General features: G+C 37.5%; 2 protein-coding genes across 3 annotated transcripts in view; one reads left to right on the top strand and one right to left on the bottom strand.

Moving 5' to 3' along the window:
• The window catches only part of LOC100377127 (uncharacterized), a 43,198-nt gene that overhangs the window by 2,525 nt on the left and 17,635 nt on the right, over positions 1-23,038 (top strand). Inside the window, exons 1-7 of one of the 2 annotated variants that reach the window (XM_085491168.1) lie at positions 9,044-9,146; positions 11,265-11,321; positions 11,912-12,063; positions 13,415-13,496; positions 13,923-14,743; positions 16,668-16,869; positions 17,471-17,560. In XM_085491168.1, coding sequence (XP_085347294.1) covers positions 11,286-11,321; positions 11,912-12,063; positions 13,415-13,496; positions 13,923-14,743; positions 16,668-16,869; positions 17,471-17,560 — 1,383 coding nt within the window. In that variant the 5' untranslated portion in view covers positions 9,044-9,146; positions 11,265-11,285. Of the gene's footprint in view, positions 1-9,043; positions 9,147-11,264; positions 11,322-11,911; positions 12,064-13,414; positions 13,497-13,922; positions 14,744-16,667; positions 16,870-17,470; positions 17,561-23,038 lie in introns of those variants that run through there. The other variant, XM_085491169.1, reaches the window with a different exon arrangement.
• LOC146733732 (uncharacterized) lies at positions 2,467-4,157 on the bottom strand. The gene is made up of 2 exons (XM_085491537.1): positions 3,959-4,157; positions 2,467-2,882 (listed from the first exon to the last, which is right to left on the bottom strand). The coding sequence occupies exons 1-2, from the start codon at positions 4,151-4,153 to the stop codon at positions 2,757-2,759; spliced, it is 321 nt and encodes a 106-aa protein (XP_085347663.1). The 5' UTR covers positions 4,154-4,157; the 3' UTR covers positions 2,467-2,756.

Raw genomic sequence — 23,038 nt, 5'->3', positions numbered from 1 at the left:
GGCAACCTTCCCACTGTAAGGGTTAGGTTTTGAAAAAAATTGTCGCGGGGGTGGTGATTTTTGAATTTGGGAGGATACACTTGTTAAAAAAATAGAGTGGTAAATTCATAAATTAATTTGAGGTGATAATTCTAAAAGACTATTCAAAAAGGTTTTGGATAGTGAAAAAAAATTAATGACACGTATCGGTTTAATATGGGAGATGCTCATTACATGGACGTGGATAATTTAATGCCACCACTGTTGACATCATAGGTAACATGTCCCATTTAATGAGTGCTGGTGATTCGTCACCGGATCTCATAAAATCGTCAAAACATAAGACGTTAACATTAACGAAATTAATGTTAAAAACAAGTTAATAAATTAGGTGGAATTATGAAAGCAAATATAAATGTGCGTATATTACAAAGTTAAAAAGACAACAAGGAAAACAATTAAAAAGAAAACACAATGTGAAGAAATGGAACGTTATAAAAACACTATCAGAAAGAGGAAAGGTAATTAAACAAGGTAAAGAATTGTGGAAATAAGCTAAATCACTCAATAAAAAAACACAACAAAAGAAAACACAGGGAAGTGAATAACTACATGAGTACTATAGGAATATCAATTCACTAGATGATCAATTCTGTGATAACATATTTGACGATTAATTCCATATTTGATGTAAAACTTCCATAATTATTGTACACGCTCTGGAAAGCTAAATTGCCAAGTACTTGTTTAAGGAATGGAAGAAATAATTGAACAAATACAATGATCAATATGTCAGCAAAAAACTGAAAACTTTATAGATTTTAGTATTATCTAAAATTAATTACAATCTATAAAATTAAGAGAGCAATTTCTAAATTGTGAATTTTATCAATTTACCAATCGCATAAGGCCTTACAAGCTTATCCCTCCTAACAAAGGGATCTGCAAAGTGTGTGAAAAAAAGTTTGTCGATAAAACGAATGTAAATTTTGCTATGTATCAGTTTAGTGACCGACCATACTGATGTATAACTTTGATATGGCGTCAATAACGAATTATTGTATGTCTTGAACTGATTTCTCAATTGCTTGAGAGTTTTCTGCAGATGGAAAACTGAGTCAAATATCTATAGCATGACGTAATGTTTGGCAGCTGACTTGGATTTGGGACAATTCGAAAAGTTCTGTGTTTCCCGAACTTCTCCTAGTGCAACATTGGCTTATGTGAACCCAGCGTAAAAACACTTTAGTAGTCACGTGCCACCTCATTATTTTACCCTTAAAAGCACAAATAATCATAAGTTGTGGCTGCCTTGTTTTATATGAATAAACTCATTGATCAATTATCCTGGTATTGGGCATGTTGTCACTTTAGATATCTTTAACAGACTATGTAATTTGTAAGCCATCTTGGTTTTAACTAAACTCGTAATTTGTCATACTTCTTGCAGCCAGAGCGATCACAATGTTGTTATAAAATCACTTGACATGGCACTTAATTCACAAAAAAACACGAATTTACTGACAATTTGTATTCACTAAAAACAGCATAAATAATGAAACGTATTTTGTACTCATAGACCAGTCAACTGTTTCACATGTGATTTGTGTGAATCGTCTATGCAATATGTTATACACTACTAAAATCAGTCAATTGACCGACATGTTGAATTTTATGAAAACGGTGTTAATTTAAAACATTCTCTCATTAATCACTTTGCAATATATGATTGACAGTACGTTTATAGAGTATGGTGAGATAATTTTGCCACCCAGCGACCATGATCACATCCATATCATTCAGCTCATGTACTTCATAAAGCGATGGACTAATACATGAACAACAATTCATGTTCATGTCTTCCTTCATGGTGATGTGATCCTAGCAACCATCTTATGCATATAGAACATCATGTTACGTGACACAGTTTGATTCTCAGTTTAATGTGTATGAAAATATATGTTTGCCACATTATTTCATATTTATTGTCACTATTACATTTCACAACTGTAAATGCCCCCACTGTTGACATCACAGGTCATATGTCACATTTCACATCTATAAATGCCACCAATGTTGACATCACAGGTCATATGTCACATTTCACATCTATAAATGCCACCACTGTTGACATTATAGGTAATATGTCACATTTCACATCTATAAATTCCATCACTGTTGACATCATAGGTCGTATGTCACATTTCACATCTATAAATGTCATCACTGTTGACATCACAGGTCATACGTCACATTTCACATCTATAAATGCCACCACTGTTGACATCACAGGTCATATGTCACATTTCACATCTATAAATTCCACCACTGTTGACATCATAGGTCATATGTCACATTTCACATCTATAAATGCCACCACTGTTGACATTATAGGTAATATGTGACATTTCACATCTATAAATTCCACCACTGTTGACATCATAGGTGGTATGTCACATTTCACATCTATAAATGCCGCCACTGTTGACATCATAGGTAATATGTCACATTTCACATCTATAAATGCCGTCACTGTTGACATCACAGGTTATATGTCACATTTCACATCTATAAATGCCACCACTGTTGACATCATAGGTCATATGTCACATTTCACATCTATAAATGCCGCCACTGTTTACATCACAGGTCATATGTCACATTTCACATCTATAAATGCCACCACTGTTGACATCATAGGTAATATGTCACATTTCACATCTATAAATGCCACCACTGTTGACAGCATTTGATTATCATATCAGTTTTGATTTCAATTACAGTTCCTGGTCTTGACTTCTTTCTGTGACTTTGAAAAATGTTTCTCCAGAAACTAAATTCAGTGGATCTTTCACCCTGCTGTGACTTTCTGGTAACAGAAGCTCACTTGCTGGAAATGAAAGCTGCAATAGAATTATAAGTATATAGTTATTTCATAATTTGGTTGGAATAGTAAATTAGTTAATGTTAGAGAAATGAAACTTAAACATGAATGAGATATTCGGTCGCTTCACTCTGATTTCGGGGACCATGGCAACAGATAACAATTACAATTAATTGCCCAAAGAATGTGTGTCCTTTTATACTTCTACATGAAATGTTTTGTTTCAGAAATAAATTGGTCATTTGAATTCTCAATTGTTTAATGCATCTTTGGCAGTTTTGTAATATCGTTATAAACACTGTAAAATTACACCAGCCAGCACATTGGCGTGGTTAAACGCCAGTCAGTGTGCCCGTCCCCAACCTCAACAGTGATTGAAAGTATGAGGCTTAGAATGCCCCCACTACCTGCCATTGAATTTGAAAACTACTCCCCGCCCTCTGTGTGCACTTTTGCGCAAACTGACAATTTTATTGTCAAGAATCAACACATAATGAAAGAGGGGCAATGCGGGATAGCTGGTACAGGTTACAGGAAATAAAAAAAGGCATTTTACGATTTTACATAAAATAAAATGAACGTTCCATTTACAGTAAAAAATAGTTTTTTTACACTTTACAGATAAAGCAAATTCCTAATTACATTTTACATTTTTATAATATATTTGATAAAAAATAAGATCTTTGTACAAATTACGGACAAATAAAATAGCTGATTACATTTTACACCTTGCTCGTGTCTACGAATTTACAATTATTATTTATTTAAATTACGTTATTACGAAAATAAACACAATTAATTACAGCTTACGAAAATACCCCTTGCCGACCCTCATGAAACATATTATTACTTTATATTTGCACGAGATACTTCTCTCCCGTGCTGACCCGTGATTTGGCCAAGTGTTTTCAATCCTCATTGATTCAATGGGGGTCACAGACTGAAAAAAAATATCCCAGTCTCTCGGTCGAGTTCACACGTTGACCCGGCATTGCACTCATACTAGCGCCACCCGGGCCGCGGTTGGGACTGGGGTAGGAGTTACAGTGATTGGCGTATTAAAAGTACGTTAATAACTTCCTGGTTTGTACATACCCTCTCAGTTGCTAACAGCAAAAGTGTCTTGACCTTTGGTGGATCATTACATTCGTAGTCTTCCATCATACTGCAAGGTCCTGTAGGATGTATGCGTTTAGGTTCCATACGCTCTATAATTATCCGACACCTATCGCATGATACCGGACAATACAGCAAAGAGAGTACGATGAACACCTTAACAACAAACTCCATTTTATTGCTTTGTCTTCCAAACATCTACTAATTTGGTCGTTGGGGGCGTGCTTACCAAATCCCGGGACACTTAATTAATGGGAGAAACCTCAACAATGATAACCCTCGCCGTTCCCGTTTTTTTAAGGGGAGCAGTCCAAAACATAAACATAAGCGTTTCAACAAACAGCACGGAATACCAAGAAAGGTTGGTGTTAAATGTCAAATCTGGCCCGAGATGCACGTTTTTTTCGTTCTGATATGGAAAATAATAATACATAAATTAGAATAAATGAATGAGTAGAAATCGGATACACTTAACTATCTGTACGGATTCAACAGTTAGACAGCTTGCAGCCAAAATAAAAAAAAAATCTAAAAAACAATCTTCCAGCAATATAATCATAATTTGAAAATAACAAAAACAACAAAACTTGCTTGAAAACAGAAAAGGTAAAAAGCTAATTTTAACAGAGGGCTCTATGAAAAAAATGTGAGTCCCCCTCTAAAAACGCCCTCTACAGTTCAATATTCTACCCCACAATCCTGTGCAAATCCAATATGGAGTTAACATAATTCTTCCTTATACTGTATGCCTTATACTACTTTCCCAATGTATATGTAGAATGTGTGCATCGATTTCCAACCATATATGCTAATTGACGTCATCCCATCTGCTAGACAAAAGGTGCCCCAACACCTCGAAATTTTTACCTCTATATAATACAGAGAGCCAAAATGCAAAACTGGATAAAATGATGATAAGATGTATAATACTATGGCATGATATATAGTGTAAATACGTACGAGGACCCATCTGGAAGTTACAGCCGAACAAAGATAAATGCCAAGGCGCAGCCCGAATAATGTTATCGTAGGAAAGACTTTATTTTCAGGAGAGCCCGATTACAAGGACTATATAAAATTACTATATATATATTACGGGTAAAATTTTGTACTTTTGAAGCCATTTAGAAAGTTCGGCAATAAATTAATTTTCAAGTGTATTATGCTGTACACGTGTATATAGACGATGATGTTTCGGAATTTGTAGCCATTGTTTTCATAACATTTGCATACTTAAACTGTGACACGTGGACCCCATACGTAAGATCTGCATAATTATCACCTTATGAAAATTAATTATCAAATTCGAAAAATCTACATATAGGTCGAAAGCCAGTAACCGATACGGTGTTCCGGTCACGGTGCTCAAGTTTTTTTTTTTGTCTGAAACAACTCCGGCATATTTTAAGTCAAACACAATGTAGTAATTTTATTTATTCTTAGAACATGTTATTACCAGTAACGCATTGACATCGCAGACAAGGGCAAACTTAGACTATGGAAGGCCAAGTGTTGCAATATTCATTAAAAATATTTATGTGCGAGAATTTAAATTTATATTTATGAATTACATATTTGTATTCATAAAACCTTTATTTATATTCTTAAAACCGTCATTTGTATTTGTATAACTTCCATTTGTATTCGTAAAAACTAAATTTGTATTCATAAAACCTCCATTTGTATTCGTAATGCAAATTTGCATTTGGTTTTGTGAAATTTGCATTTATATTCGTAAAATCTATATTTGTATTTGTAAAAAAAAAATGTGATAAGTGAGCATAGAGGGCGCTATGTATACAATACAAATGTTTATTTGTATTGGTGAAACTTCCATTTATATTAGTCAACCTCTATTTGCGTTCGTTGCATCATGTTTATATGCGCCGAGTGAACGCAGAGGGCACTCTTTGTCATTGACTTCGATTCAACACATTGTAACAACAGCATGGCGGCAAGTGTTAACTCGCATTGGGTGCTTTGCCAAGCAAACGGAAGTGATCCAGTGAATGTGCCTTTGCGGGACGGTGTTTTACACCGTTCCATCCTGGTCTCTCAGTTCCCAGGCGCAACAGGTTTGCGCTATATGATCGAAAATGCTCAAATGGCAATTGCTTATGACGCAATAAATGACAGTTTTTTGGCGCCGGAAGGAGGTTGGGCGAGCAGAACATACACATTTGGATGTCCCTACACATGTTAAAACAGACCTTGATGGGAAAACATATTGATTGTGCCGTTAAACAAGCTTGAAAATCTTTGCTGTTACTTCATGGACGTTTTCTAGGAGTTTATGTTTTTCAGAATACAAGGTCTTTAACAAAAAATAACGTATACTTATTGTCGTCGAATTAACACCAAATTTTCACAGCTTTAAGGTGACAGTGAGAGGAACTTGAATGTGTCCAGACAAACTATTTCATCGATTATTTACCAACGAGTTTTGGTTTGAGTTGGGGGCAATGCGACTAAAACAGTAATTGAAATTCAGCACACTATTTTTTAAAACGCGTTGCTTGAATAAAACTAACCAGACACATTCAATTTACCAGACTATTGAACAACTAGGAAAAGTGAAAAAAATACTTCTTATCGCTAGCATAAATGCGTAATTATTTTTTTTACAGAAAAAGTAATTTTTCACTTTTGATTAAGTAACGCGTCATAGAATGCAGATACGGGTATAGCAAACACACCTTTGTAAAACTTGAAGTCTGGCGATTCTAAAAATATATACTTTTCTGGGTCTATTTGTAGTCATTTGGTCACAATTAGAAGATGAAAACAAGTATGCAAATAATAGTCCCGCTACCTTAGCCAGATTTGTAGTGCGGACCAACCTCCTTCCGTTCGCAGACCATGCCTATTGAAGACAGCAGTAAATTCCTCCAGAGCACTGTTGATTTTAGGGACAAAAACAAAGTGCAAACAAAACAGATCCACTTCACTATCCACATCTAGATTATTTTGTGTCTCCATGTGATAAAACAATGCATAGAATGTTTGTATGACAGCATAGTACACATCTCTCCATAGGCGTTCAATTCGAGAATTATGAACAGAGCGTCCAGCAATAAAACTTCCTCTGTTTGTTCCTCTTTGTGTTTCCATAAAGTCAGATACACGAACATTCTCTGTACCGTGGTCAGCACGAACTCTTGATGGAAGACCATATTGGTCTACAGCGCCCACAAACAAATCCGCTACAGTTATTGCTCTTTTATTTGTAGAACAATGCAAATATACAATTAATCTGCTATATCCATCAATGGCCCCATGAGTCACTATTCTCCATCGTATTAAAGCATGATGGCCATCAATGTGCCATAAATTATTTGGACCAGGTACAGAATAAATCCTACGTTGTGCCACTAAACCCCATCGAAGAGCAGAATTGGCAGGATCAATTCTGTGCAAAGCTGATCTTACTCTATGACGCTGCACTGCTAAGCCCCCTTGATTTTAAATGTCCCAGCATCATAACAACACCAGTATGTGGAGATTGTGATAAATTTCAGCGACAATTTCATCAAGACGACCATCACTCAAAGTAGTATACCGTGTAAACTCTACACCTGCTCGGCGGATATTCCGCCACAGTGTTGTTCTGTTTACAAGTAACATCGCTGAAATAATTGTATATGTAAAACCAGCTGATAAAAGAAACTCTACCTGTTCCAAATCTATATAAACCCTGGGACGTCCAGGCGAGTTTGATTTAATTAACTGCCGTTCCCCAATCAGTGCTGGTATTGTACATCGTTGGGTTGATAAAGACGTTCATTCCAGATGTCTTTTAAGTATCGTAAACAGTAGACGAGAGTGTCAATGCGTGAATGCAAATCAGTGTTATCGATACCACTGTCATATATAAACAAAACTATTCTCAAACATCGAATTAGACGTTCAATAACATACCGCACAAACACAACGCCCTCAATCTCAAAATGATGGTCGCATAAATTCAGTAAATCGGCAATATGATTAAAGAAAGCGATCCATGCATCTGCGGTCAGTGTCTCGTGATCTTCTCCTATCTTTATTACAAGCAGTAGTAGCGCCTCCACGCTTGCAAGACACGAGTAAGTGAATGGCGATTTTACAAGTACAAATGAAAGTTTAACGAATAGAAATGGGCATTTTACAAACACAAATGGAGATTTTGTTAGAAATGAAAAAAAGTAGTTTCACAAATACAAATAGAGATTTCACTTACACAAACAGATTTTACGAATACAAATGTAGGTTTTATGAACACAAATAAAAAACATCAGTAGAAATAGAAAATGTAATTTCACGAATACAAATAGAGATTTCACGAATACAAATATAGATTTCACGAATACAAATATAGATTTCACGAATACAAATAGAGATTTCAAGAATACAAATAGAGATTTCAAGAATATAAATAAAGGTTTTATGAATACAAATATGTAATTCATAAATATAAATTAAAATTCTCGCACATAAATATTTTTAATGAATATTGCAACACTTGGCCTTCCATATTAGACCGCGATGTTTGTGTTTTTAAGATCGCCACTGCAGTGATACCCCCCCCCCCGGCGTGTGCGTGGCCCGATCCTTTTATCTCAATTTGCTACTGTATAGCGCCCTCTGTCAGTGAATTGTTGAAACCTGCAACATTTTTGCCCACTCAAAATTTTAGCGAAGCAAAACAAACAAATAAGTCGCCTCGTCGCCCACTTTTGGAGAAAAAACAACACAATTTGACCAGAAAACATGTTTTGTTATTTCGAGGTAAATATTAAATGACAACATATGCGATGCATGCGTAACTCGAGAGGCAATAATGTGCGACCCGGATGCGACAAATGGGCGAACCCTAACCGGTAAATAAACGACCCCAATATTGATTACATGACCATGAGGCGATAAATGTACGGTGCGATTGCGAAAGAATTGACAGGTTGGTTGTGAGAACGCATTTTATTTGTGACGTGAACCTAAATACTCTTCGTTGGCGGGAAGCACCAGTATGCACAAACAAACATACACGACGCTGATTGGTTAATCTCATCTATAACACAAGATTTGATTTTTCTACATCTATTTCTCTGTTTCTGCATCCGCTGCCGGAACAACTTGTTTTCCTGTCACCAAATACGACTCGCTACTGGCTATAATATGCATTAACTTTAAGGCAAGTATGTTCTGATTGCATACCCGTTTAACCTGTCTGTAGTGTTTTCAGATAGGGTCACCGGAAACGGTGCTATTCGAAGGAGTCATTTATGTTCGGACACCCTTGAAAGTTTTGATTTTTGCCAGCAGGTTACGTGCGCCACGAAATGCCTAGGTGTATAGCTCTGCTTGTACTTGACTACGTATCGGAGTGGGGTTCTGGCGTTTTGGTTCGTAGAGGTACACTATAATATATACAAGAGAAATCCACATTATGTACTCTAGTGCTTGTGAGGTCCGCGATGTAAATTGTAAAAGTATTAGACACACATGCAGGAGGACCTTCCCAAACCCAAAACCCCGCGGAACCACGGCTGATGGTCCAGACATTATTGCATAAATCGGGGCTGTATTTATTTGTAATAATGCTCACTTCATCTTTGTCCATTTGTATAGAGCTGTGCCATGCTATTCAATTTGGTTTTAAGTATCATCCAGTGATGAATTTTGGAGGTTCTCTTGTGTTTGTCCCGGATTTATATTCTTTCAAAAATTGCCTTGTTCCCAAACTTAGTTGAATTAAAATTGAACTACTAGTATTTTTTATAGTTGGCTGTTTAACCACAAGTGACCAACAAGTTTAGAAATCTTGGTGACTGTGTAGGCTTATCTCTCTTGACAACCCTGCTGCAGGGCTTCTTGTATTTACTACTCACAGCCGAATTTTCAAAGGTTGGCTGATTATATTATAATGATAATTTATTGCAATTCAATATTTGCTTAGTAAATACTTGTAAACAGCTTTCAAACTACTTGCTATATATATTTTTAAAAATATTTTTGTGCCAGGTGACATTTCCGGACATTTAAGTCTCTGCTGTTTCTTCTTTGGTAATAATTGCAAGTGCGTGTGTGCAAACCAGTCTTTAAAACATAATACCCTATGTTGGGATGACATAGCAAAGATTTAAACTGCTGAGTGAACTGTTTGCTCAGGAACCAATTCTGGAACCTCTCTGATGCAAGGCAAACATGCTAACTACTGCTATTTTATATTCTATTCACCATTTATAATACAACTGTACATTTGTATTTATATTTATATTTATATTGACCTATGGTTTTATTATTGAATAGTAGTCAAATTAGGCACAAAATGAAATTCTGCAGAGAGATGAGAGAATTGTTATCTCAAAATTGATGTTTGTCATGTATCAGAGAACTAAATGAATACTAGTACTTGTCCAAATGTATATTATATGTAGGAATGGGGCGATTAAATCACAGCACAGACTGAATACTGTAAACAGATTTATTTGCACCACTATAAATTTTCCTGTTTGATACTGTAAAATGACTAATTTTCACTGGGTTTAAATTTCACTGATTTACCATTTCAGGCATATTCAGTGGGTTTTAAATTCACGGTTTTATCATTTAGATAATGTGTTCTATGCTAAATTTTACATATTCACTGTGTTTTAATTTAGCGCATTTTTCCAGTCAGCGAAATAAGCTAAATTAAAACCCAGTGAATAATTACCCCCTTTACAGTAATTGAGAAAATTTTTCGTACAGGCTCAGTTTCGTGAAAGTCAATAAAATAAAACACTGCTACAAGTTTTCCAGAACTTGTGAATGTTTGTCGTGAGCTCAAATTTAAATTTGTTCACAATATCATAATTAGGCCCAATAGAACTTCATCTGTACATATTTAACCTTGTAGTCAGTGCCATGATTTTTACTGCAGCAGTTGGTGCAACATTTTGCAATAATTTCTTAATAATTTTGACCAAATAGATATGATAACAAATTTGTGTGGGTGAAAGATAACAATAATTTGACTCTGGCGTTGAAAGGTTAAAGAATAAAATTTCATTTTCCATGATGAAGTGTCATTGTTATTACCATAGTTGCTATTTTGAATATTAGGCAAACAATTTTCTGGTCATTCTGTTTTCTAAAGGTGGCCTTTTATTCTAATTTTATGAAATATTCATTAAATTTGTCAGTTTTCATAAAAACTAAATTTTTGGCCAAACAAATACACTTATCGATGGTGACCAGATAAAAACATAATTTTTTTTTGATGATTCAGCATAAATGATATGTAATAATATTATTCATTTTGTTGCAGTGTGTACATTTATAGTACAAGATGTTTCCAAGTACAAATAAAGTGCCGTTTTTGACGGTAAGGCATGTATATACATTCAAACTGGGAATTTTCAGTTATTTTTGCAGTAGAGCCAACAGTGTCAATTTTTCATTGTTTTTGTGGAACAGCCTTTCCAAGTCATTTGCATGTCCTATGCATGCTAATATAAGAAATAAGACAGCTTTATAAATAATGAGAGTAGATAATTTTTTTTTACATTGTTGGAACAATGTTTTGTATACAATACTAGCGTATGTTCAGTTGCTTTTGCATAAAACCTGGAACCCTTCCGGCATAAGTATCGTAGTGTTCAATCATGGTGTCGTTTTTGGAGTGCAATATTTCAAAAGATCAAATATAGGAAGTTTGTGTGTATCAAATCTTGTGCAACTAATATCTCAAGAACCACATGGTACTTAAGATACCCCTCCAGAGTTGATTCGATTTTAGTACAAATCCATGCATACTAATTGGGTAAATTGCATAATAATTATATAAATTCTGCTTGTTCCTAGTGTATCTTCACAACATGTATACTGTTTGTGTGGTTGCATAATCAATTGATAATTGCATGTCACAAATCTGTGCATCTTAATTAGCAAAATTTATTTGTTTCTTAACTTCAGACAAGAACACCAAAGCGTTGTCCATTTGGTTTTATTGATGGAAATCAAATACGTTCAGTGGAGAGACCTACGAAACAGCCTACTGAAGTGCCTAAATCACAAACTCCTCTACCAGATACATTGTCATTGGTAATTAGTACTCCAAAAGTAGAGTAAGTACAGTGTTTTATTCTTTTAGAGGTCAGGTCAGGTCAGAAACCAGGATTACAACTATCTTAGTAGCAATTTGCACAGTTTTTCTTGTGATTACCATGTGTTGCTGTACAAGATTTCTTAGGGCAGGTATTTGGCAATCAACAAATTGACTGCTTCACTGAAATTGTATCTTTTGATTGCCATCAATTTTATCATGCTTTATCATCAACAATGCTTACACCAACACTGAAAAGAGACACCGACCAAGGCTGTAGTCTGATGAAACCAGATATGATAGACGTGGCTCTGCAAGCACCTCCAAGTTCTTTGCCATGTACACCAGCCTGGGACCAACACTTGTTGATGCAAGCACTGACACATCACCAGTTGCATCAAGAGAGATAGAAACTATGGTGACGCCCAAATCCATAGTTTCTGTGGCGGCTTCCCCGATACCGATTGATAAAAAAGATGTGTGTTTAGGGCTGACACAACTGAAAGGTGTGGATGAGGAGACCTCTATCTCGCCTGCTTGTACTGCCATCAATTGTGAAACAAGTTGACTGCTTCATTGAAATTATATTTATTGAGCGCTATCCCAGCCAATAATTTTGAGCTTTGTAATATCTTTCCACATTTACACTTAATTTTATACAGAATAAGTATATACAAGTTCATGCGCTCCCAATTAAATACAAGACAGTAATGTTTAATGCTGTCACTTATCAACACCTTTTTTGGTGAATCAAACCAAAGTGTCAGATGTACATGTATTATTATTGTATAATTGTTCTCACCTCTGTATTTATAAGTTTCTAAAGTCTTGATATTGCATATTACTATAGAATACTTTATTTTAGCTGGAATTAAATTTTGCTGAAAAGACATTTTGGGTATGGAATTTTTTTTCACTGATTTTTGACAAGTTGAATGTAAAATATAGGAAAACAGGTATATTCGCTGGATTTTATTTTCACTGACCCATTCCTTCAGTGAAAATAGCGAAAATAAATTCCAAGCGAAAATAAAGTATTTTACAGTATTATGGAAGACACCAAATAATTTGGAGGACAACACATGTACTGCTGGAAACGCTACTTTCATGTTTTATACAAGGAATAACCCTCCACTTTCAATGTAAACACGATACAACCAAATCTAGCTCTTAACAACTCATTCACTTGTAGCTATTAGAACAATTACAAATAAATGTGAATTATAACATACATGTAATCCTTTGTCTTTTGCACTCTCCTTTTGTGATTGGGCATCTTTCATGATACAGGGTGCATTAAACAGAGAGGTTGTTAGTTCAAATAATATAATTCGATGGACCGATAATAAATTCGTAGAAATTTGTCATTTCAGGTTGCCTAAACCGATTGTGTCTGTATGTGAAGAGTCTGCAGTTGAGGCTGGTGCTCTGACAGATAGTCAGTATTTGACAAATGTAATTAGTCACCAATTTGTATTTATTCTCCTGTACTTGTAAATACTAATTTACGTGTACACTTGCAGTATGCCTAACCTGCCGCATGCATTTATCATACCAGTGTTGGCAATTTACCATGTACTGCGTCATAAATTTTGAATGGAATCGACTAACTTGGCTCAGCTTTGGTAATTTTATTCATGAGGCAATTACATTTTTGTGCTTTTCCACAGTAAGTTCATATTGTCACTGCAGTGGTTAAAATGTGTGATGCATGATCGAAAGGAAATAAATGCGAGACCCGATATGTATATTCTTTGATTAATAGAATATTTACAAATAGATGAATATTATTTTTTTAGTGGATTATTTTAAAATATTCGTATTAGTTTAAGGATTTAAAGGTGTTAAAAGTGGATTAATAATAATTTTTATACATTTCAGAAATGTGATTGGCCTGATAAAATGCCTTCAGATGTGGAAATATCATTGTATGTCAAAAATATAATTGAGAATGCTCTCAAAACTCTCCAAGATGAGCAAATAGGTCGCTTGGCTGATGTTGTATTGTCCTGTGACAGCGCTACTAACAAATGTAGTGAGCTCACCAATGGAAACCATCAAGTGTTACAAAATACATCATACTGTACATCCTCGCTGCGAGTTACCAGTGAAGATAGTGGTGCTTGCACAACATCTGTTGGACCTACATCCTCGCTGCGAGTTGACAAAGTTACACGCAAAGATTGTGGTACATGCACAACACCTCTTGCTGCTCCAATTCTTTGTGATGCCGAGAGCAATACACAGACACAAGCCGAATTTTATGAAGCTTCATCATCAACAATGACTACACCAACACTGAGAAGAGACATCGATCAAGGCTGTAGTCCAATAAAACCAGATATGATAGATTCGGCTTCATCTCCACAAGCACCTCCAAGTTCTTCTATATCAACAATGACTACACCTAAAAAGCATTTCAATATTGAGACTATGGACTTTGCCATGTACACCAGCCTAGGACCAACACTTGTTGATGCAAGCACCGACACATCACCAGTTGCATCAAGAGAGATAGAAACTATGGTGACGCCCAAATCCGTGGTTTCTGTGGCGGCTTCCCCGATACCGATTGATAAAAAAGATGTGTGTTTAGGGATGACACCGATGAGAGGTGTGGACGAGGAGACCTCTATCACGCCTGCTTGTACTCCCATCAATTCTGAAACCATGACAACGCCACTTGTTGTGCCACCAGTATTGTAAGTAGGCATTTTTTTGTATAGCGACTTTTGCTGCATTTACGCAAGTAATTATTTTGTCCGGCAAAGTAAAATGTCCAGAGGACATAATATTATGTTCTGAATTGCATGAACTTGATGTATTTGGGCTCTCTAATGTATGTGCCCAATCAGAGTTGGCGTAGCCTATGGTAATAGAAAAGTAAAGTAACAAAACAAATATGGTAACAAAACAAAAAAGTGATTTGTCAGAGAGAGCATACTTAAAAACACATTGTCTAAATGCTGATGCAGTGCCCAAATATATACTGGCTTCTGCTAGTGAAAATGCATGTGGCCCAGCATATATGTATATTACATAGTAGTTCAGTACAATAGAACAATACAATAACTTTTTAAAATCACAATCAAGGTATTCATTGTTGTGCTAATATAGCTCTATTGTTCACTCGGGCAACATAATCTATAATGTTTAGGGGTTTTTCTAGAAAAAAACAAGAGGGACCATTGCAATTCAGCGAAGCGACCAAATGGGGGGGGGGGGGGATAGGGTTCTCTCTACCAGGTTGTGGAATTTTTGATAATTCCAAGTTAAAATTGAGGCTTCCATGGGGCCAAAATTACTATCAGACAGGTCACAGTCAAAGACTGTGGCAACATGTGATCCCTGGTCAATCAGAATTTTATGGTTGCCAGGGCATCTGCTCCCCAGGGTAGGAGGCCATGGCATGAGGGCGCTGCGTCCCTGTTCCCTTGTTTAAGAAAATCCCTGATGTTTCAGGGAGAACCATGGATAGTACTATTAATTAAACAAATTTATGTGGAAAACCGAGATAATTTTTGGGAAACTTTGGTAACATTTAGCTGCTTATCATCCTGTTCTTTCTAGGAATTTAAAATTTTACTGGCTCAAATTTTCAAGGAAACAATGGAAGAATAGAGTCATGATGCTGTCCCAAAGTTCTGGGGAGAATGTCATTCTTACAGCCGTTCTGAGAATTATTCGAACAGTCAGTTAGCAAAATGACTTGCAACTTCGCCACTTGAGTGACGGGCGCGTGGTTTGGGATTACTATTTCATAGGGGTTGTCCGTTTTTTTTTTTTGTCGGCTTGGTGAATTGTAAGTATTATCTAGCGTGCGTTCACAGCAACCATTCTTTGTTTTTTATAATTATATTGTAATTATTTTCAGTAATTTTGAAAATCACAAGTTGGATGTTGCTTAAATCTGTCGAAAAATGTCAACCCCTCGCTCATTTTAGTCAGTTGTACCTGTTACAAAAATGGACTAGACATAATAACGGTCGTTATACCCAGTCATTTTCAAACTGCAGTTGAAAAAGTGATTCGATCAAGGAAGGCACTTTTGATTTGACAAAATCCATCAAACTATTATAATCGAGTTTTCCGTCTGTGTATCCCTGACGTACTCACAGCACCAGTAATGTAAAAACAACTTTTAGTTTGGCCCAAAACTGTCGCGAAACTGCAGCGCGTCCCGCTAAGAAACTTTACTTTGAGCCTTCCCGCCAACGACGAGTTCATTAATACCTGGGGTTACTCAACACTCGGGAGTTGTTTTGTAAATTACGCTATGTCAGGTGGACTCAGATAGTTATAACAATTTAAAATAACACTTTGAATGCATATACAACATATAACCTGTTAATATATGGTAACCAACGCGTGTCGTTTTGAAAACGGCGTTTTACCCGCATCTTGCAAGATGATGGAATGATTCCAATTGTGGGCGTGCCAATACAATGGCGCCATCAAGTCTAGATTGGAAAAGGCCCAAGTGTTTTGCAAAGTTCCAACATATATTGCTAACTGACTGTCTGAATAATTCTCAGAACGGCTGTAACAAAAATACTGCACCTGTTATGGATGTGATAATTATTACTGATACTGACTTGCTAGATTTTGTTACTTATTCTTATTTAGTTCCATGGATGACTATACTGCTGGTAAATCCAATAAGTTATTAGATAATTTAGAGAGTACTACAATCAGAAATGAACTTTTGAGGAAAGAAAACAACGAGCTGAAAAAAGCCAAGTCTTCTCTCAGTGTGGATTTGACTTGTATTAAAGTAGAACTATCTGAACAAATGGATAAGATTAGAAAGGTGAAAGAAGAAACCAGAGTAAGTGAGAGTTTCATATTTTACCACTGTATTTTTGCCAGAATTGTTTGCTCTGAGATCTAGGGAGACTTCAATGGTTTTAGCACAACCTGAAGATTTCTGTGCACTCCTGACCTTACTAAAAAAAATGTTGCGCATCTGATCAACCTAACACAAACTCAGAATTACTGTAGTAGAGTCACCGGTGGTAATAAGAACATGTCACGCTGCCTAAGACAAAACTCTTACTCATTTCATTGGACGAGTGCATTGGATTCTGGGAAAATCGATGTTTATCAACACAAATGTCACACACGCGTGGCGAGACGACCACTGCCAGTTAAATAACATGTATATCATTATCCCAAATTAGCATCATGTTAACTAACACAATCAATGACTACTGAATTTCTAGTTTTAGTATGAATTATTAACCCAATGAGACTTTTCATTTGAAATCACCGTAATTTTTAAAAAACTGATTACCTTGTGCCAAAGTGAAAACATTTTTCGTTCACATTAACAAGATATGTTGTATACATACACACAAATTTAAATCTGTTAAAATTTTACTGGTATGTTTTCAGTTTGCTAAATTGTGAATAATTAATTTTGTTTGTAGAATGAGATGCAAAAAGAAATAGATACTATCTTGGCACAAAACGGAGATCAGATGAATGAAATTGGAAAGCTGTCTTCTGTAATAACACAGGTAAGTTGACATGCATGTACTACATAGTCTGTTCTGAGAACATTTTAAATTTGATTTCACTTCGTACTTGAGGAGTGTGTGATGAGATTTAAATATGTTGGTGAATGTGAACTTGTTGTAAAAGTGAATGTCGTGTCATCCCAAAAATCATTTTCTCCATATTTTCCTGTGGTCCTGTTTACTTCAGACATAACTATGCCTGTGGCCCTGTTTACTTCAGACATAACTATGCCTGTGGCCCTGTTTACTTCAGACATAACTATGCCTGTGGTCCTGTTTACTTCAGACATAACTATGCCTGTGGTCCTGTTTACTTCAGACATAACTATGCCTGTGGTCCTGTTTACTTCATACATAACTATACCTGTGGTCCTGTTTACTTCAGACATAGTTATTCCTGTGGCCCTGTTTACTTCAGACATAGCTAGGCCTGTGGTCCTGTTTACTTCAGACTTAGCTAGGCCTGTGGTCCTGTTTACTTCAGACATAGCTAGGCCTGTGGTTCTGTTTACTTCAGACATAGCTAGGCCTGTGGTTCTGTTTACTTCAGACATAACTATGCCTGTGGTCCTGTTTACTTCAGACATAACTATGCCTGTGGTTCTGTTTACTTCAGACATAACTATGCCTGTGGTCCTGTTTACTTCAGACATAACTATACCTGTGGTCCTGTTTACTTCAGACATAGTTATTCCTGTGGCCCTGTTTACTTCAGACATAGCTAGGCCTGTGGTCCTGTTTACTTCAGACATGGCTATGCCTGTGGTCCTGTTTACTTCAGACATAACTATGCCTGTGGTCCTGTTTACTTCAGACATAACTATGCCTGTGGTCCTGTTTACTTCAGACATAACTATGCCTGTGGTCCTGTTTACTTCAGACATAACTATGCCTGTGGTCCTGTTTACTTCAGACATAACTATGCCTGTGGTCCTGTTTACTTCAGACATAGCTAGGCCTGTGGTCCTGTTTACTTCAGACATAACTATGCCTGTGGTCCTGTTTACTTCAGACATAACTATGCCTGTGGTCCTGTTTACTTCAGACATAGCTAGGCCTGTGGTCCTGTTTACTTCAGACATAACTATGCCTGTGGTCCTGTTTACTTCAGACATAACTATGCCTGTGGTCCTGTTTACTTCAGACATAACTATGCCTGTGGTCCTGTTTACTTCAGACATAACTATGCCTGTGGTCCTGTTTACTTCAGACATAACTATGCCTGTGGTCCTGTTTACTTCAGACATAGCTAGGCCTGTGGTCCTGTTTACTTCAGACATAACTATGCCTGTGGTCCTGTTTACTTCAGACATAACTATGCCTGTGGTCCTGTTTACTTCAGACATAACTATGCCTGTGGTCCTGTTTACTTCAGACATAACTATGCCTGTGGTCCTGTTTACTTCAGACATAGCTAGGCCTGTGGTTCTGTTTACTTCAGACATAACTATGCCTGTGGTCCTGTTTACTTCAGACATAACTATGCCTGTGGTCCTGTTTACTTCAGACATAACTATACCTGTGGTCCTGTTTACTTCAGACATAGCTATGCCTGTGGTCCTGTTTACTTCATACATAGCTATACCTGTGGTCCTGTTTACTTCAGACATAGCTATGCCTGTGGTCCTGTTTACTTCAGACATAACTATGCCTGTGGTCCTGTTTACTTCAGACATAGCTAGGCCTGTGGTTCTGTTTACTTCAGACATAACTATGCCTGTGGTCCTGTTTACTTCAGACATAGCTATTCCTGTGGTTCTGTTTACTTCAGACATAACTATGCCTGTGGTCCTGTTTACTTCAGACATAACTATGCCTGTGGTCCTGTTTACTTCAGACATAGCTAGGCCTGTGGTCCTGTTTACTTCAGACATAGCTATGCCTGTGGTCCTGTTTACTTCAGACATAGCTATGCCTGTGGTCCTGTTTACTTCAGACATAGCTATGCCTGTGGTCCTGTTTACTTCAGACATAACTATGCCTGTGGTTCTGTTTACTTCAGACATAACTATGCCTGTGGTTCTGTTTACTTCAGACATAGCTAGGCCTGTGGTCCTGTTTACTTCAGACATAGCTATGCCTGTGGTCCTGTTTACTTCAGACATAGCTATGCCTGTGGTCCTGTTTACTTCAGACATAGCTATGCCTGTGGTCCTGTTTACTTCAGACATAACTATGCCTGTGGTTCTGTTTACTTCAGACATAACTATGCCTGTGGTCCTGTTTACTTCAGACATAACTATGCCTGTGGTTCTGTTTACTTCAGACATAACTATGCCTGTGGTCCTGTTTACTTCAGACATAGCTATTCCTGTGGTTCTGTTTACTTCAGACATAGCTATGCCTGTGGTCCTGTTTACTTCAGACATAACTATGCCTGTGGTACTGTTTACTTCAGACATAACTATGCCTGTGGTCCTGTTTACTTCAGACATAGCTATGCCTGTGGTCCTGTTTACTTCAGACATAGCTATGCCTGTGGTCCTGTTTACTTCAGACATAACTATGCCTGTGGTTCTGTTTACTTCAGACATAACTATGCCTGTGGTCCTGTTTACTTCAGACATAACTATGCCTGTGGTTCTGTTTACTTCAGACATAACTATGCCTGTGGTCCTGTTTACTTCAGACATAGCTATTCCTGTGGTTCTGTTTACTTCAGACATAGCTAGGCCTGTGGTCCTGTTTACTTCAGACATAACTATGCCTGTGGTCCTGTTTACTTCAGACATAACTATGCCTGTGGTCCTGTTTACTTCAGACATAACTATGCCTGTGGTCCTGTTTACTTCAGACATAGCTATTCCTGTGGTCCTGTTTACTTCAGACATAGCTATGCCTGTGGTTCTGTTTACTTCAGACATAGCTATGCCTGTGGTCCTGTTTACTTCAGACATAGCTATACCTGTGGTTCTGTTTACTTCAGACATAACTATGCCTGTGGTCCTGTTTACTTCAGACATAGCTATGCCTGTGGTTCTGTTTACTTCAGACATAGCTAGGCCTGTGGTCCTGTTTACTTCAGACATAGCTATGCCTGTGGTCCTGTTTACTTCAGACATAACTATGCCTGTGGTCCTGTTTACTTCAGACATAGCTAGGCCTGTGGTTCTGTTTACTTCAGACATAACTATGCCTGTGGTCCTGTTTACTTCAGACATAGCTATTCCTGTGGTTCTGTTTACTTCAGACATAACTATGCCTGTGGTCCTGTTTACTTCAGACATAACTATGCCTGTTGTCCTGTTTACTTCAGACATAGCTAGGCCTGTGGTCCTGTTTACTTCAGACATAGCTATGCCTGTGGTCCTGTTTACTTCAGACATAGCTATGCCTGTGGTCCTGTTTACTTCAGACATAGCTATGCCTGTGGTCCTGTTTACTTCAGACATAACTATGCCTGTGGTTCTGTTTACTTCAGACATAACTATGCCTGTGGTTCTGTTTACTTCAGACATAGCTAGGCCTGTGGTCCTGTTTACTTCAGACATAGCTATGCCTGTGGTCCTGTTTACTTCAGACATAGCTATGCCTGTGGTCCTGTTTACTTCAGACATAGCTATGCCTGTGGTCCTGTTTACTTCAGACATAACTATGCCTGTGGTTCTGTTTACTTCAGACATAACTATGCCTGTGGTCCTGTTTACTTCAGACATAACTATGCCTGTGGTTCTGTTTACTTCAGACATAACTATGCCTGTGGTCCTGTTTACTTCAGACATAGCTATTCCTGTGGTTCTGTTTACTTCAGACATAGCTATGCCTGTGGTCCTGTTTACTTCAGACATAACTATGCCTGTGGTACTGTTTACTTCAGACATAACTATGCCTGTGGTCCTGTTTACTTCAGACATAGCTATGCCTGTGGTCCTGTTTACTTCAGACATAGCTATGCCTGTGGTCCTGTTTACTTCAGACATAACTATGCCTGTGGTTCTGTTTACTTCAGACATAACTATGCCTGTGGTCCTGTTTACTTCAGACATAACTATGCCTGTGGTTCTGTTTACTTCAGACATAACTATGCCTGTGGTCCTGTTTACTTCAGACATAGCTATTCCTGTGGTTCTGTTTACTTCAGACATAGCTAGGCCTGTGGTCCTGTTTACTTCAGACATAACTATGCCTGTGGTCCTGTTTACTTCAGACATAACTATGCCTGTGGTCCTGTTTACTTCAGACATAACTATGCCTGTGGTCCTGTTTACTTCAGACATAGCTATTCCTGTGGTCCTGTTTACTTCAGACATAGCTATGCCTGTGGTTCTGTTTACTTCAGACATAGCTATGCCTGTGGTCCTGTTTACTTCAGACATAGCTATACCTGTGGTTCTGTTTACTTCAGACATAACTATGCCTGTGGTCCTGTTTACTTCAGACATAGCTATGCCTGTGGTTCTGTTTACTTCAGACATAGCTAGGCCTGTGGTCCTGTTTACTTCAGACATAGCTAGGCCTGTGGTCCTGTTTACTTCAGACATAGCTATGCCTGTGGTCCTGTTTACTTCAGACATAGCTATGCCTGTGGTCCTGTTTACTTCAGACATAGCTATGCCTGTGGTCCTGTTTACTTCAGACATAGCTATGCCTGTGGTCCTGTTTACTTCAGACATAACTATGCCTGTGGTTCTGTTTACTTCAGACATAACTATGCCTGTGGTCCTGTTTACTTCAGACATAGCTATGCCTGTGGTCCTGTTTACTTCAGACATAGCTATGCCTGTGGTCCTGTTTACTTCAGACATAGCTATGCCTGTGGCCCTGTTTACTTCAGACATAACTATGCCTGTGGTCCTGTTTACTTCAGACATAGCTAGGCCTGTGGTTCTGTTTACTTCAGACATAACTATGCCTGTGGTCCTGTTTACTTCAGACATAACTATACCTGTGGTCCTGTTTACTTCAGACATAGCTAGGCCTGTGGTCCTGTTTACTTCAGACTTAGCTAGGCCTGTGGTCCTGTTTACTTCAGACATAGCTAGGCCTGTGGTTCTGTTTACTTCAGACATAACTATGCCTGTGGTCCTGTTTACTTCAGACATAACTATACCTGTGGTCCTGTTTACTTCAGACATAGCTATGCCTGTGGTCCTGTTTACTTCAGACATAGCTAGGCCTGTGGTCCTGTTTACTTCAGACTTAGCTAGGCCTGTGGTTCTGTTTACTTCAGACATAGCTAGGCCTGTGGTCCTGTTTACTTCAGACATAGCTAGGCCTGTGGTTCTGTTTACTTCAGACATAACTATGCCTGTGGTCCTGTTTACTTCAGACATAACTATACCTGTGGTCCTGTTTACTTCAGACATAGTTATTCCTGTGGCCCTGTTTACTTCAGACATAGCTAGGCCTGTGGTCCTGTTTACTTCAGACATGGCTATGCCTGTGGTCCTGTTTACTTCAGACATAACTATGCCTGTGGTCCTGTTTACTTCAGACATAACTATGCCTGTGGTCCTGTTTACTTCAGACATAACTATG

The sequence above is a fragment of the Saccoglossus kowalevskii genome, chromosome 16, assembly GCF_978046115.1.
Source record: "Saccoglossus kowalevskii chromosome 16, keSacKowa6.1, whole genome shotgun sequence".
NCBI lineage: Eukaryota > Metazoa > Hemichordata > Enteropneusta > Harrimaniidae > Saccoglossus > Saccoglossus kowalevskii.
Note: the sequence above shows the minus strand (reverse complement) of the source record. Positions and strands in the feature narration are given on the sequence as shown.